The following is an 18,159-nucleotide window of genomic DNA, read 5'->3' as shown; positions in this document are numbered from 1 at the left end:
CTTGTTTTTCACCCCTCCTCCTTGGAATCCTAGATCCGCCACTGAACAATTACATATCTTGGGAGCAGAGAACAATGAACAAAAATGTCGCCTTTTCGCATGACACCCAAAACAAAGATTGCAGAGAAGGTAGGGTGTGGAGAGGGAGGCGGAGGAGCCAGTAAAATATTAAGTCATCCACTATTTTGCGCAGTTCGCTGTTTTTGGCCCCCCTTGTTAAAAAATCCTGGCTACACCAGTGTTTTTTGGGTGTTTTCTGACCATATTATTATGTGATTGAAAATAGGAGATTTGGGGATATTTTTTTGGGGCAACCAGAAATTGTTGTGGACAACCCGATTTGATGCCTGGGTTGTCTGCAGGACAACCACATTTTTTTTCTTATTTCGAGCACTGTACAGTCACATGGTAATTGTTCACAAAAAGAAAACTTAGGATTATTTTATTTATTTTATCGGTTTTAGTTACATGAAGAGATTACAACATTATAGATATCAAACCATGCATCAATCCTCAGCAGCAGTAACCCAGTTTCCGATCGGTGTGCCAAACATTCCGAGTATGCAGGAACGTCTACACCTGTATACGTGTGCGATTTTGATTGGATCAAGAGCAGACCCGTATCTATCTGGGCTAAACCCACAAATCTAACCTGTCTTCGCCACAATAAAAAAAACTGTTCCGACTTAAAAGTAAGAAGAAGGCAGCGAAACACCCAGTGCTGGTTAAAGTAATAATGACCTTGTAAATTTATTTAACCATCAGAGCACCGACTCCCAATGCAATCTTTTAATGAGTGTGGCACCATCTCAGCATCTATATTTTACAGGATGACAGAGTGTTAGCAGGAGTGTCATAATATAGACCAGTGGTTCCTAAACTTTTTTCTCTGGGCCGCACTTTCGGAATAAAAATTTGGTCGCGGCACACCGAATTTTTTATTGATAAGAAATACATTCAAAAACGAAACAAGTGCCGCAGAGCGACAGCGCTCAACTGACGTGTACTGTAGCCAGGTATTCTTCTCTGATATAACTCGACTGGCAAACCGAATCAAAGTGCGGCGCCTCCTGCCTAGCCGAAAAGGACAACGCACGGTACGAAATTCGCGCTAGTCGAGAGCATATATACTAGGGAATACTAAAACTAATACAGATGCTAAAAAGGAGTGGGGGAGGCGGTCTCTAATAGCAAAACAGGTTTTCAGTCCTTGTGTTACAGGTTTCAACAAATCCATGTTTAAACCCTCCTCTTGAGAGTCAAGAAGGTTATCCGACATTACCTCATTCGCAATGTCACGGAAAAGTACATTTCATGGTCCTTTCAAATAAAGCAATAAAAATAGGTAAGGTTCCACGCACTAAAAACAAAAAAAAAGTTTTTCAATCACACTCGCAACTCTCGCGCGGCGAACCCGACCATCAGACCAATGTCCTCAGAAAAATGTCATATAAATCCTGCCCTGTGCCGCCAATTGACCTTTGACGCTGTGACCGTCCAATTTTCCGGCAGCAGTGATGGCTTTTCTACCATGATGCTATTACAACCCGACTAATCACGAGCCTGAGGCTCGAGCCATCATTAGATTATGTGCCGCATATTTTGCATTCTCCCTATACCTTAAGCTTGAAGGGGGAATGTTGCCCCCTTCTTTTACATCTCTTGACCTTTTGACGCTTTGACAGCCCGCCAGCTTCGATATCCAACTCGTTTTTTGGATGTTAAACCCCCCCCCCCCCCCAACGCCCCAAAGTATCGTGGACGTCACCGTCGAGCAGTTAAGATTGTGCCGCAACTGTTGACGACAGCACGGACGGACCGGCCCTGAGCGGGGAGCGCCGTGGCACCGATCAGATCATGCGATTCTACAAGCTGCATCTGACTATGTCAGATGAGCTAAAAACAACAACTCCTAGCAGTGCTTGATTCATAACATAGAACACAACTGTGCTTTATAATATTATGATCATGGGACATCCAGAAAGTATAAAACAATGCAGCAACATAAAAACATGATTAATTCCCAAAATATACATATATATATATTATATAGATGAGCCTCTTACATATATAGACGAGCTAGAGGTGACATAATCAAGGCTTTTAAATTTTTTAACTCATATGATAGAATTGTCTGTCCCAGTTTTCCACTTAATAATAATCTGACTTGAGGTCATACTTTTTTTAAAGCATGATAAACTCTAAGCCTCAATAAACTCAATCAGTTTGAAAATGTTTCTCTAAATGTTTAAATGTTTCTTTGATTGTGTTTGAATCTTCCCGCCACACTTGCTATCCTCTCACACCGCACCCGTGTGGCACGCCGCACCATTTGGGAACCATTGATGTAGATTGTAAACGAACTCATCTATATTATGACACCCCAGGTGCACCTCTTCCACTCCACACAAGCTTCCCTGGTAAATATTTAATTAGTACAGTATCTAAAAAAATGTTACCACTTGTAATGATTATAACTTTCCTGTAGAATTAATCAATTATTATTGTTTTTTTCATTCTATAGCCTTGATGTGCAGTATTTATTCAAACTAGTCAGGGGTCTAATGCTACCAGCAACCTTATGACAGAAAAATAACTTTCTAAGAGTAAGAGTCCATCATTAGTATGTTGCATATGCACGCCGCATGCAGGCATGTACACTGGCACTCGTGCATGCGCACACACTGTATGCAAGTACATAGGCTCACGCAAACACACCCACATGAGAATTACCCATAGATCTGCATTATAAGATTTCAAGGAATTACAGGGTATCCCTCTCATTCATATAAATAATTTAATTTTATCAAAATGTATATATCAGTAATTTCCTTTTCATGAGAAAAAAATATACAACTGGAAGCCTATACGACTATAAGCCGGGCCATAGCCTGTGGGGGGCCTAGATTTTGGAGCAAAATTTAAAAAATAAATTGTTCTACTAAAAGAGAATTGTCGTAGTCAGAATGAAGGCTGTACATGTATGTTATCAAAAGTGCCTCAAATACCATCTCCTGCGATCTACATTTTCAAAGCATTCTGTGGGAGGACCCACAGACTCCCCACCTGTTTCTCACCCCCTCCTTGAAATCCTGGATCCGCCACTGCCCCCTCCCCTAGGAATTTGCTCAGCCTACGGCCCGGATGACTGTCTGTAGCGACTGTTAATCAAATAAGATGATAGCTTAGTAATATTTCACATTTGTGTGCATAGCCATCCATAAGGAGCTACAATAGACATTGAGCTAGCATAGATGTCACGTGAATTGATCAGAAGTGCATCATATTAGAGGATTCCTCTACTATATATGCACTGCAGATATGAATGGATAAATGACTTACTAGACTGATAGATGAATGGGTAACAAGGTGATTATAAACATACACAGCTCTTACTGTGCCTGCAAACAGAAAACAAACAGTTGCGGGCCCGGTGTTTCACAATGAGCCAAAAGAAAGCAAACCTTACAGCACTTCATTCATATGAGCAAGCTCTTAAGGGCAACCCGTTCTTGTGACCTACACTCTACAGAGAAGCAAGATTAATCACAGACACGACACATCACACATTTTAAAGTATGAATTAAAGAGGGTTTTTGCACCGCTAGCGACGTTAGTAGTAGCCTAAACCCACAAGTTGCAAAGATTTACACACAAGCTGGTCACAACCATCAGTTACTATGACTTATCATAGATATATATATATATATATATATATATATATATATATATATATATATATATATACTGTTACCCTAAGGCTTACTCTAATGCAATAATGCACAAGTTTTATATGCGAGCATTTTCCCACGATGGCTAGTCTGTGAAATTAATTGGCAAAGAGCATTAACCATGTTATATTATCATTTCTAAATCCCACCTGTAGACTTGCATTGCATATGTGCATTTTAGCTTTGTCATATTAAAGGACTATGATCTAACCCCCCCCCCAATAAGTAGTATTACCATGAGCACTACTACATTCTATTGATTTGTATAATAGTGTGAGCTATGTGGGACCTTCAGGCCATCCTTAAAAAATTCTATGTTTGCTGTCCCCAACCCATGATTTTTTTAGTGGGTAGGAAGGTAGGTCTTTTTTTGTGAGGCATAATAGTTATTTTAAGTCTGTCCTCATGTTTGCCACACATGCTTTGTGTTTTAGTCTTAACTATGAGGAATGTAAAAAAAGAAAAAAAAATGGAACCCAAAATGTAAAAAAAAACTTTTGGGTTGCGGCTATTTTCGTGGGTCGGGCGGAGAACAGCAAACATATAATTTTTTAAGGATGGCCTCATATCAGTATTCCTACAGCATTTACTGCAGTAAAGATGTAATTTCTACACATCCTATTTCATATGATTCAATTTCTGTTCACTCAACTTCATAGAAAGTTTTACATATCATTCTTAGCACTTAGTTATCTTTAGTTAATGCCCTTCCCATAGGAAGTTACACACATATGATGAATAGCATGCTGACCAATACTATTCAATCTACAACATCTTGCTAGCTTCTACAGAAATGAAATGTAAATCTGTAAAAAAAAATTACTTTACCATACAGTCACAACTTGTCAATTTTATATGCCAACCTGAAACTAAACCTAGGTTCTATCTAGACACAATATACTCTACAGTACAGCTTCATATATTATAAGATACATTACAGTACAGACAAGTGACAGTGCGTGTACCTACGTAGATACAATAAATGTAACTCAACACAGTAAGACTGAGTAATGTATATATATGGACGTGGATATTCGTCCGAGCATCGGACACCTGTTCGTATGCGCTATTCCTCCGAGCAGTTGTTGCGCATGCGCTGTTCATGTTGTATTACATAAATGTAATATAATGCTAGTCTAGGGAGGCACATACTACCTAACCACGCCTACTCTCTAACCCTAATCCTACACCCAACCCTAACACTAACACTAACTATAAACCGACTCGGTTTGCTTATATACGCGAGTGATAGAACCAAACACTGTCTATGGTGTATAACCACATACGCAACGCATGTATGCAGAGGCGTCACAGCCGTAGGGCTGCTGTAGCAAGACGCTACGGGCCACCAGCCTAAAGGGCAAAAAATCCTAAATCTAAAGGGTAAATAGCATTTTAGAGCGTCTAGATTTAAAAATTGTCTGGGGGGAGACCACCCAGACCCCCCCTTCACACTACCTACTTCCGGCACTCGTGCCGTGCGCCTGCGGCATGCTACATAAACAGCGCATGCGCAACAACTGTTCAGACGAATAGCGCATACGAACAGGTGTCCGATGCTCGGACGAATATCCATGTCGTATATTAGTACTAGTATACCTCTACTTGGTTGGGTTATATTATTGTACCTACACTATTTCCTACTTGTAGTTGTACCTCCTACCACTGCTCCTGGTACTGCCGCTGCCTGGTACTGGTAGTGGTTACTGGTAGTGCTAGTGTAGTACTACCACTATCACTCAACCAAGATTATTGAAGATTTTCATACTAGCCGACCACCCAGGCCAGGCCAGGCCAGCGTCGACAAGTTTCAGTGTAAATTTACACCAAAACGACGGCAATTGATAATTTAAAATAAACCATCTGCGAGACCTCGTATAGTAATTAAATGTACACGCAATTATAGAATTGAATCATTTTGATAACCTACCTGAGTGATAGATAACGCATCGAATGAAGTTACCGTCGTTTATAAACGGCACGCAAAGTCGCAAACTTGTTTTTCACGTGTGCTGCCATCTAGTGACTATAAAGGTCACAAAATAAGATCAGATCGCGGTGGTCCATTATCTTAGGATCAAATGAAACTGTTCTCCGCGAAACCCGCCTGGTTCACGACCTAGTGATTTTATACCTCCACCTCCCTCTCCAGCCACCTCTTCACTCTTCATCACAGAACGATAATTTTTAACTTCTCTAAATTTTCACTTCTAGATTTTTTCTCATAACTTACTAACTTCTCATACTCATAGTCGTAAGTCATATCATTATCACTACACTTTTTTCTCATATTTAATTTATATTATGCCTTCTGCCAGTTCTGCTCCACAATTTCGTCCCCCAGCTACTTCTTCTTGTTTTGCCGTCTAGTAATGTTCCTCCACATCCTTTGTCTCCTATCTAATCAGTGGCGTAACTAAGGTATGGCACGTGCCCTTGGTGCCACTTGAAGGGGGCGCCACTGAGCAGTTTCTATTAAAGTCAGCCAAGCCATCCTCGAATAGTGAAAAAAGAATTTTTGTTAGTTAAAAATACCGGTGGTGGGTAAGTCAAATTAACAAAATTAGCAACATTGAAAAGTCCCGTCGATCCTCATTATCGATTGCTTTGCAGCCTTGTGCAGCATACATTCATTCACAGTGCAGTAGTCCTATTATTATTTTAGTGAGTGGACACAAACCAGGGCCGGCGGAAGCAAATAAACATTGGTCAGGCCATTTAGCATCAATAACAGATGTCGACGAACAGCTGGCCGAAGGCCAGGTGCACACGGCGCAGCCGTGGCGGGGGCGCTCTAGGGGGGTTTCCCCCTTGTCAAAGACTCAAAGGGGGGTTTGGGGGTTCTCCCCCAAGAAATTTTAAAAATTTAAGACACCAAGATGCCTTTTTAGAGCTTAAAAATACTTTTCAAAACTCTAACAAATATATATTTATACTTCAGTATAGGCCTAATTATTTCGGCATCTGCCAATTTACATGTCAAATTTAATGTGTGTGCACGCACACGTGCGGGCATGCGTGCGTGCGTGTGCAGGTACACGTGTGTGCGTGCGTGCATGTATGTGCACGGAGACGTGCGTGCGTGCGTGCGTGCGTGCGTGCGTGCGTGCGTGTGCACGTACACCTGCGGTGCATGCCATGCGTGGTGTGTCAGAGTGCGAATGCGGGTTCACGTACACTGTCGTGCGTGACACCGGCGACGCGGTGTGTGGCAGGTACACGTGTTGTGCGTGCGTCGTGCAGCAGTACAGACGTGCGTGCGAGAGCGTGCGGCGTGCTATGCACATACACGTGCGGTGCCACGTGCGCTGTGCACTTCACCATGCGTTTCCCCTGCATGCGTGCGTACGTGCGATGCGCTGCGTGTGCAGGCCAACGTCATGTGCAATTGCGCGCGTGACAGTGCGTGCGTGCATGGATGTTGGATGTACACGTGCGCGCGTGCGTACCCTGCTATGCACGTACACAGGCCGGCTGCATGTGAACTTACACGTGCCGTGCTGCGTGCGTGCTGTGATGCCGTGCGTGTTCCACGTACACGTGCGTGCGTGCGTGTGTGGTGCAGGTACAAGTGTGATGCGGGTGGTGGCACGCTGCACCTACACGTGCGTGCGAATGGGTACGCGAGCCGTGGTATGCACATACACGTGCGGTGCGTGCGTGTGCACGTACACCTGCGTGCATAGCGTGCGTGCGGTGCCAGCACACGTAATGTGCATGCGCGCGTGGTCCGTGCGTCGCGCTGCCATGCGTCATTGGATGCTACACGTGCGCGCGGCGTACCTGGCTCATCACGGTACACATGCGTTGCATGTGACTTACACGTGCGGCTGGCTGCACACCACGCCTGGTGGAGGTGCGTGAGAACGTGTTCACGTACACATGCGTGCGTGTGTGTGCAGGTACACGTACGTGCGTGCGTGCATGTATGTGCACGTAGACGTGCGTGCGTGCGTGCGTGTGCACGTACACGTGCGTGCATGCGTGCGTGTGCACGTACACGTGTGTGCGTGCGTGTGCACGCAGCACGTACACGTGCGTGCATGAGTGAGTGTGTGCGTGCGTGCGTGCGTGCGTGCGTGTGCTTGTATCGAACAATATCACGCATCGGATTGCTGCCAACCGTTAAACTGCGCATGTGCGCATATGACGTCAATGTTTATAAACATAAAAACAACGTCATGTAGTAGTATATATGCGTGTATACATAAACTACATGTGATTTCAGATCATTATATGCTCGGGATTGCAATAATTGTAGATCCGGCCTGTGCATAACGAAAATGTGTGCTTGAAATTTAAGCCCTGTCTACACTAGCAAACTTTAGTTTGCAAACTCGAGCAAACTCGAGCAAACTCCGAGTTTGCTCGAGTTTGCTCGAGTTTGCAAACTAAAGTTTGCTAGTGTAGACAGGGCTTATAACGAACAAACAACACGAGGCCTGTGTAGGACACGCTGTTACAATGTAACAATCAATTCTCGTCCCTGGAAATGGTCCGATTACGAGACCCCGCACTAACAATAGTAACATGAGTGTCAGAAGTGAGAGTCACCGTCAGATTAGTACAGAATAAAAAAAGTTCTGGCAGTATAGTGAGAATAAAGTGAGAAACAATTAATTTAGCATTGTGTAAAGTTTTTATTTATTTCCATAAAATTAACCGTTTAAACCAGGTCAATGGGACTGTCACTAAATTAGTTTAAATCATTTTACAAATCAATGACAGCTAAATTGAGATTTGAGGATTTAAACTGATTTTTCTCGAGAAATCGGGTCTATAAGTTAGTTATGTGGCAAAAAGTTACTCAAAAACCATTAGTTCATGTCTAAAAATACTATTTCAAAGTGCTGGGAAATCGCACCTGGAACCATTAAATTTTCAAAAATGTTCTGGAGGAAGACCCCCACACCCCCCTTAGGTGCTTCGTGCTTAGCCGCGTTAGCGCGGGCGGCTTCGCCGCTAAATCCTATATGTCTATAGTATGAAAATCCACAGCTGTAGCACTAAGAACCCCCCCCCTCCAACAGACACACTTAGCTGGCTACGACCCTGTATATTATAGTAAAGATATCTAAAAGATGGGTATCAGATGTTTGGACAGGTGCGCAATTTCAGTGCTCGCCATAGGCGCTATTCTCCGTCAGTATGCCCTGTATCTAATAGTTCCTCGGCCCTCTGCCTGACCGCATTCTCATCTGTGTCTTCTCACCTCAATTAATCTACTCATTACCTCACAGTCACCACTTCCACCAGTTCCACTTTCTGCACAATTTACACCATCTAATTTTCCGTCGCACCCACTTTCTAGCGTGGGTGTTTCAAATATCATGCATGATCAACACCACTTTCGTCTACAAATGTCGTCGTTATATCTATCTGCTCCGAATTATACTAAATGAAGTTACCATGTAGCAGTTACAGCAGTTTCAGAGTTCCGGGCCATAATTTTGTTTGAATGGGGGCAAAATACTGGGAGGTCTTGGGGGTTTACCAGAAACGGGTACCGGTATATAAAAAGTTAAATTAACATTAATACTTGACACAATCTTAGAAGCAAAGAGAAAGCCTACATGATCAATCATTGCATATAAAGAAGGTGAGCAATAACCACTTTCTTGCCTCTGTGAATCCAGATATAAAGGTGCAACATTGCTAGACAATGCTACTACCACAAACGTCAAACTAATGAGCAACGTAGTTGCGTTTCTATGAAGCTACTTCAAATGCTAAAAACCTCACCAATCGAGTCTACAGAAGTTATAGCCACTCTCTTCCATGAATAACACCGCCTATTACAAAATCGAATAATTCGTACAAAATCCTTACATAACTTGTTCTATAACGATGCCTCATCATTTTGAAACCATCGGTCATACAGTTGTAATACCTGTTTTCAAAGACGTTTCTAGCAGGGACACAAATGTAGTAATGCTTTTGAATATTGTGTTAATAAACATTCAACAAGACATTTAAAGACCAATGATGAGGAAGACCAAGGTGAATAAAGGTAGTGTAAGCATAAGAGGGAAATAGATTGGTTGACATCACACCAGAATAACAACCAAGAATCATAAACTTCAAGAATCAATGTACAGTTTTATTTGTATTCCTCAAAACAGTTATGCTACATTTACGAGATGACACTCTGCTATAACTATGCTATACGTATATAACAGGTCGAAATGTTAAAGAAGCCTTCACAAAAAATTTGTTATTTCTGTAACATTTGTTAAAATACCAAAAATAACATTACCTGAACATAAGCTTTGTAAATAAAACTATAAAAATTGCTGGTAACACTGTGTCATAACTGTGTGGAAACGAGTAAAAAGCAGCAATAATAAAACCTTTCAGCATATCTGTAGCAATCATACATATATATATGCAAGTGCAAATATACTGTTTAAAATAATTAGCTTGTATCAGTTTTTTGTTTGCTGGTACAAATTTCCTGCAAAGGCATCATTAAATATTAGAGTATACCCTGTATATGTGCATGTGCATAGTCTGATTACTGAATAGAATACATATGCACAGAGAACAATGTACCTAATCATGAACAACATGCAGTGCGTAAATATATATGGTATATGGCCATAATATTTTTGTCTCTGATCGAACATACACACAAGTTACTATATGAATCTATGCTACAGTAAATACAAGCAGTTGAGTTCTGATGGGGTATAGTGAGGCGTGAAATAGTAAGAAATTGAAATATTTACTGAATAATGACAATTGCCCCAATTTCATCATGAGAATTGAGTAAAGGTCCAAATATTAATTCCTTACTGAGATCTGAAGTACCCATCATGACCCTCACGTATAGCAACATGCAACATACACAACAGATAATATGCACTTATAGACAGGAAATATTTCAATGAAAAAATTTTGCTTACCAATAATATAATAAATTGTGATAACTCAGCTCACTTGTTCGCAGGATAAACAGGACATGATTAATATATCTATATATCATGTATTAATGTAATAACGATATATATATATATATATAATATCAGGAGTTAATAAAGACAACAATAAGAACAATAAGAAAGTTTGTCTTTATTAACTACTGATAATATATATATGTGTAATTTTGAATAAGTGATTCTATGAGAGTGAAACTAGAGACAACTACTACAACATCAGCTCATGCAGCCTATAATTGAAATTTCATTGCCAAAACTTCATAAATTCAACGTAATCAGGATTTTTTAGACAACTGTGATGACTGAACTTTCTTGAGATGTAATTCACTGAGGCATATGCTGGGCAGAGCTCCAGTTTTCTGTCGCAGTTGGTGGTCTGGCATCATTGGAAGATGCCATTGGTGTATTCCACTTTCCTATTGAATTAGTTTTTATCTGTTCCTGGTGTGGGTTTCCCCAGCTCTCTGTACCGCTTGAGTTGTTTCTCCCTAAACCTTGCTGCTCTTGGTTTGGCAAGTAATCCATGATAAAGTCAGATTTCTTATCCTGTTGCTCCCAGCCAGATTCTGCATGCCACACAGGTAATTCTTTGGACTGGGTCCACCCTAACTCCCGCTCCCATCCACCTTCTGCCTGGTGTAAGCCATCTGCTCCACTCGGATCCAAAGTAGGACCACCTGAGCCTACCCTGCTTTCCTGATCCTTGTGTTTTTTGCTCTCCATATGCTGATTTCTCTGCTTGAGGGAATTCAACGACACGTTACATATGGTGCAATTATACCTCATAATCTGGTCTCTGGCCGAGAGTGGCTGCTGCTCTGCGAAGTTGGTCAGATATTGATCGACCTTTGACTGATTGGTCGGATCCGTCTCACTGCTGTTTGCATCCATCCACTCCTCCTGGGGTCGCTTGTAGTAATACGGTTGCCCTGGTCTGCTGCCGAACGGCTGACTCGCGGCTTGCGATGGTTTAGATGATTTCGCCTTCCACTGCTTCGGGGGCTCGCCGTTGACCCGATCCCTGTGCTTCTGACTGCCCATGTGCTGCTCATACTGAATGACAGAGTTGGTAGCAACGTCGCACACCTTGCAGAACAGATTTCCGGTCACGTTAAGCGACAGAGCTTCTTGCCCCACGGACGCACCGGCGACCCGGGTAGCTGCCTTGCCCGCGGGAGGATTCCCCTGCTTCGAAGTCTCGTCAGCTGACTTCCCCGACCTGCCGCCCGCCAGGTGGCGCCTACTGGATAAGTGCTGCTGCAGTTGGCAGGCCGAGTTTACGGTGACGTCGCATGAGCTGCAGTAGAACCAGCCATTCTCCAGCATGCTGCCAGTACCAGGGGGACCGGACTGCGACTGTCGGGTCGGATGGATGTAGGGAGGGAGTGGCATGCCAGGCTGCTGAGAAGGCTGCGGCTTTTCGCTAATGGTCGGATTTGTCGGCTTGCTGTGCTTCTGCGCGGAGATGGGTGCGACAGTCGGACTAGCAGTTCCCGACTTGTTCTGCTGCTCTAGCGCGCGTTGGTGCTTTCCCCCGAGCAGGTGCTGCTCCAACTGAGACTTGGAGTTGAGGCTGACACCGCACACATCGCAGAGAAAGGACGCCACTGAAGGTTTATCGTCACCCACCTGCAGAGCCTTTTTCAGCTGGATTCTCTGCTGCTCAGCTTTGTCGTTGACGTGACCGTCTGCACCGCTGTTGGTTTCGCCCGGAGCGTTTGTGACGGTGTCCACTGAGGTTACTGTTGTGCCGCTGGTCTCAGCCTTGACCCCTGCATCGTTAGCAGAACCAACCGTTTTCCCTTCTGTATCAGCCATCCCAGTGCTGATCAAAGGTAGTGTAAACGTCTCGTCAATTCTGCAAGAGAATCAAGGAAGTGAAATAAATACTTCACCATATTGGGTTACACAGTTTGGATGGAAATTATACACAGAGCATATAAGACATAACAGATAGATTACAATAACGTTTAATATAACTTTATTAATGTATACGTATGACTTAAGGGTTTATTGCGAAAATATTGCACAGAAACGCTCAATCTGAAAAAAATATAGCGAAATATAATCGCACCTCACAGCGGATATATATTACTGATTACACCAACTTGAAAAACACTAAGAATTTATGCAGTTATAGCAGAGAAAATTGGATTTGAATACATCGTAACGCCATGTCATATTTGATTATAGCGAGAATCAATTTACAAATGACGCCTTAGTCAGAATGGTTAAACTTGTAAATTGTTGGTTCACTAACTTAGTTACAAGTGCACCCATTCCGCAACCAATTCAAACAACTGGACATCTAATTCTGTGTAGTTGACTCCGTTTATCTTTTAAGATTCAGATTTGCAAGAAATGGTAGCGGTAATCAAAGCGAGTAATCAAAACTCGAATCTTGCATGTTTTGGTGAATATAGCACAATTCATTATTCACAATCATATTCAATTCTGTCATTCCAATATTGGAATTCCCTACCTTCTTTTTTGGTTAATTGTAAAATTGAAACTTTTCCCACTGCAATCTGCAGTGTTTATCTATCAATTCGATCAACTTTGTCTCTTTCTGTCTTCGATATAGTATAGTCTCTTGGCCTTTGAAGCCTAATCATTATGAGGTAAAACACCTTGGTATATATATATAGCAGAAGTAATTGGGCACTAGTATAATATGCAAGATAATTATACCTCTGTGGTCTAATGTTAAAAAACTTCAGGTTATTCATAAAATACTTAAAATAAAATTGCACTGTACAGTATACATATAATTCTCTATAATGTGATAGCAACTCTAGGGCCAATAAAATATTATAGACAATTTCCCGAATGTTGTCAAATGGAATTTAAAAGACGACATTTTCCATGTTTTCCATCGCTTCAAAAGGAACTCATGTGTTAAATTTACATCAATATGATCACACATCCTAACGTACCCATACATGCACACACACAAACACGTGCACACTCACACAGGCACACTCATTGTCTCATACACTCACATGCACAGGCACTTGAAACGTATCAATTAAAAAAAATAATGGTAAATAAGCATGAAAATGTATTTACTACCAAAGTCTTAATGTTTCTCTACTTTATTTCGGCTATTATTGCCGATAATTACCCGTAAATGCCGGTCAAATGCTCATCTGCAACACACAAGTACACCGCGCGCCCGCCCAGTGCACAAAAACATAAATAAGAGAACAGGTAGGAAAGCGTGATCGCAAAATTCGCTCGACGCTCGCTTCATTTCACACGACTACAGAACGAAAACACACCAAACAGCCTCCATCTTGGTATCTATCTGTAGCTAAATGTTCACTTGTTCGAATTATAACTCTGTCCTTTCTTCTTACCTACTCCTGCCAGAGATATCTCGTGAAATCCTGCAGGAAATGTTCTCTCCGTGAAAATGTAAAGAGGACAAGATGTCTGTTTATACACAAGTAATGCGGCGCATTGCATGCCGGGATGAGCTGCTGCCTGCCTTCGAGCCTCAGTTTCGAGGCCCGCCAAGCCAAGCATAATGCGCGCGGGCATGACGTCACACACACAACTACAGTGATCGATCGAAAGTAGCGCCGTTAGGGGTTTTCGGATAATACGTCCTCTACATTTTCACGGGGAGAACATTTCCTGCAGGATTTCACGAGATATCTCTGGCAGGAGTAGGTAAGAAGAAAGGACAGAGTTATAATTCGAACAAGTGAACATTTAGCTACAGATAGATACCAAGATGGTGGTGTGTTTTCGTTCTGTAGCCGTGTGAAATGAAGCGAGCGTCGAGCGAATTTTGCGATCACGCTTTCCTGCCTGCTCTCTTATTCATGTTGTTTGTGCACAGGGTGGGCGTGCGGTGTACTTGTGTGTTGCAGATGAGCATTTGACCGGCATTTACAGGTAATTATCGACAATAATAGGCGAAATAGAGTAGAGAAACATTAAGACTTTGGTAGTAAATATATTTCGTGCTTATTTACCTTCTTTTTTTTTTAATTGAGACGTTCCAAGTGCCTGCATGTGCTCACATGCACATGCCCACGCACACACAAATAATCCTTTGACAGCCTGGACAACAAATAACAACTGATTTTACACAGGAAATGTGTGAAAAATGGGGTGTTGCACCACAAATTGTCGTCCCTGCACAAATTGTCGTTGGCGACAATTTGTGCAAAATTTTGCAAAAAACCTCACACCACAAATTGTCGCCTCCTGCACAAATTGTCGTTGGCGACAATTTGTGCTGCTCTTGCCGTTCCCAATTATTAATCTCACTGGCGACAATTTGTGCGGGGCAAACTGAAACCTAACTCCACAAATTGTCGCCGCTTGCACAAATTGTCGTCAGTCGCTGTCTTCAAGCTACAGAAGATAATGACGATTACAAAGATGATGATGATGATGATGATGATGATGATGATGATGATGATGATGATGATAATGATGATGATAATAATCAGTGTTGGGGGACTCGAGGCCGGCCTCGGCGTCCATACATACATACATGCGTACACGCACGCACACGCACACACCCACACCACACACACCCACACCACACACACCCACGTACCACGTGTGCACACACACACACACACACACTCTCATGGCTTTGAACAGGATCGTATGTGCTTCGATGGCTGGCGACAATTTGTGGTGTCAGCTCCCCCACAAATTGTCGTCGGCGCCGACGACAATTTGTGAGGGAGGCAACAATTTGTGGTGCGAGGCTTTGCAAAATTTTGCACAAATTGCCGCTGACGAACATTTGGGGTGACAGGGTGGAAGGGGACGACAATTTGTGGTGCAACAGTGGGTCTCCGGTGCGAAAATTTAGAGGTTAAAATGGGGGGTCAAAACCGCGGCCCGTACCTATATGGCCTACCTGCCATACTGTCATACATAATATTAGTATTACATTGAATGATTGATTATATATTAATTATTATATGGTAATATGATTAATGGAGTGCCCCCCCCCCCACACCACCAGCACCAGGATGGAAAGTGAGGCCACACAGAATACGATTAGGTTTGATGTTAATTGTTACGATCAGGTTAGGGGTGACAATTTAAAGTAAAATTAGGTAAAAACTTACACTCTAAACTATTATTATTTCATAAACGGCCAAGATCATCTGTGGTTGGGTCTACGAGTACCGAGATTTTCCTTATTTTCCAGTTCATGATTAGGAATATTTTTGTCTTTGCTCTGACCGATCACTAGTATTACTACAAAAAGCACGATACTAATAGTAGTAGTATGAAGTTGACATACAGCACAAGCTATTTCTTTCCAGAATTATATATGTTTACCAAGCCCAAGTCTAATTATTGCTTGGGAAAATTGACGGCTTGAGATTATCTTCTCATCCAGTTGCGTTGAAAATTGGACGAAACACAAGAGCAGCTTCTTCTTTGTCAAGTATCGTATGGTATCGTTCAGATTCAGGCCACTGGCCGTGAGTACACAATGTGACACAATCACCCACAGAACTAAGACTAAGAGCGTAAACATGAGATCTATGCAAATACTAAAATGATAAAAGAGCAAAAATTAATACGGAAATGCTACATATACATAAAATACACAACTTATAATTAAGTACAAGCATAATCACAGAGCTGTATATAATAATTAATAATAATATATGCACAATATATACATAATATGCATAATATATATACTAGCTATATACCAAAACAAATAGGTATGCAAAACAAAGCGCCATGTAGACTGGTACCCGTTCGCCACCTTCTCTCCGGCATATATCCTTCGCTACACGGACGTTATTCCCACTTACATATCCCACGCAACACTTCGTTAGTGTAGCGCAGTGGCGTAGACAGGTCCTCAGTTGTGGGGGCTGTTACTTCCATCGCAATGTATATGAAGAGTGTGCGCGATGAGCGCACACCGCGAGCGCCTTGGCGCAAAGCCCTTAATGGGTGGGGTCCAGGGGGCGGAGCCCCCGGAAGCGCTTGGATTTTAGCAATTTAGAACCTTCAAGATGGCCGTTTTTGAGGGAATTGAAAAAAATTGATATTATAAGTGCAATTTTGTGAATTCTAGGGTAATTTTTTTCTTTGGATCCCAGAGGTTTAATAACACGCACCCCCCCCCCCCACACAACCAGTGGCGGATCCAGAAGAAAATTCTAGGGGGGAATCATGTGAGCTCAAGGGCACAAAGCGCCCGGGGGGAAGGGGGGGGGGTTGGAGGGGGTGTCCCCCTCCCACTGTGTGGAATTGTTAAAATGTTGCAATCTAAAAGCAATCAATTTTGGACATCTTTATCATAGAATATCAGGATTTTTCTTCCTTCAGGGCGTGCCTCTCTCCTGTTTAGGGTGGGGGTCCGGGGATTTTATTGAAAGTAACACCTCTTCGATGCAACTTTCTGCACTATGAGGCAGCACTATTAAACAATCTTCATCACAATAACATCACTGTTGAGTTGAGTATTGACACCAAAGACTAAAATACTTTGATCTAAATATACTAAAATACTACCAAATCTGTGCTATGTACATGTCCTCACTGGGGTTACCAGTGCAGACTTACCTAGGCTAAAATACCTTTGCCCTAAAAATTTTAGGGGGGGAGGGGCGACCGCCCCGTGCTACCAACTCCCCCGTTGACAACAACAGCACTGGAATCATCTCCCCAGAAATTTTGATAAAACGTATATTTTACTGAGAACGTTAAAACTGCAAAAAAATATGAGAAAAACAACCAGATTTGAACCAAAAAGTGCATATTTTCACCCCTTATACAAAATCAGGATTATATTTCCGGTCGGGTCTCAGCACCCCCATCCCCCCAAAAAAGTGAGATGAAATTGAATTCTCCCATTCAATCCCCGTGAAAATTCAATATCCCAACTCTCAATAGGTCTATTCTAATTTTGAATAAAGCAAGGATTTAACTTTCGTGAGCAGTGATAAGACTTTGGGAATTTTGAAAAAAAAATCGTATATACAAAATTAACCGTCTGTGTTTCAGTAAAATAATGTCATTCTTGGAACGAGTTACAGCCATTTTACAGTAGATGTATGTCCCGTTCCATTTCTGTAATTTAATACATTAGGAGAGTATGAATAGCGATGACGGATTTGTAGATAAATATCAGTATTTATTGTCTGTAAAATATTATTTTTCCCCCTATTTTCTTCCTGAAAGTAGGGGGGATCTAAGCCACCCACCGCAATAAGTGTGGGGGGATATACCCCCATCCCCCCGCTATCTATGCCCCTGTCAGATGAACTCAAATTTGACTTTTGATATGCATACAAATATTCATAATCATAATCTTTGTTAGCAGTACTCTACAGGCGCCGCGGAACGATTTTTGAAGTGGGGGTGCTCAATTTGACCAATTTGTTACGCTCCACAGTGGCCAATGCAGGTTTTCGAGAAGGGTTGTAAGAAACAGGCGGGGTATGCGGGTCCTCCCCCAGAAAATTTTGAATCCCCCATTTTCCTCC

General features: G+C 42.2%; 2 protein-coding genes across 3 annotated transcripts in view; both read right to left on the bottom strand.

Moving 5' to 3' along the window:
• Positions 1-5,724, bottom strand: part of LOC106805688 (ras-related protein Rab-27A-like) — a 79,578-nt gene extending 73,854 nt beyond the window's left edge. The window contains exon 1 of one of the 2 annotated variants that reach the window (XM_014807383.1): positions 5,662-5,724. The gene's annotated coding sequence lies outside the window, so the exon portion shown is untranslated. Of the gene's footprint in view, positions 1-3,342; positions 3,375-5,661 lie in introns of those variants that run through there. The other variant, XM_014807384.1, reaches the window with a different exon arrangement.
• A 4,083-nt stretch (positions 5,725-9,807) lies between these two features.
• On the bottom strand, positions 9,808-16,495 carry LOC106805701 (zinc finger protein 346-like). The gene is made up of 2 exons (XM_014807403.1): positions 16,477-16,495; positions 9,808-12,527 (listed from the first exon to the last, which is right to left on the bottom strand). The coding sequence occupies exon 2, from the start codon at positions 12,485-12,487 to the stop codon at positions 10,994-10,996; it is 1,494 nt and encodes a 497-aa protein (XP_014662889.1). The 5' UTR covers positions 12,488-12,527; positions 16,477-16,495; the 3' UTR covers positions 9,808-10,993.
• Positions 16,496-18,159: the final 1,664 nt, after the last annotated feature.

Source organism: Priapulus caudatus, unplaced genomic scaffold (genome assembly GCF_000485595.1).
Source record: "Priapulus caudatus unplaced genomic scaffold, Priapulus_caudatus-5.0.1 Scaffold124, whole genome shotgun sequence".
NCBI classification, from domain to species: Eukaryota; Metazoa; Priapulida; class Priapulimorpha; order Priapulimorphida; family Priapulidae; genus Priapulus; species Priapulus caudatus.
This window is presented reverse-complemented; position numbering and strand designations above follow the sequence as displayed.

Excerpts from the sequence above, each read along its gene's own strand:
- LOC106805701 (XM_014807403.1), bottom strand. The coding sequence starts at position 12,487 with ATGGCTGATACAGAAGGGAAAACGGTTGGTTCTGCTAACGATGCAGGG.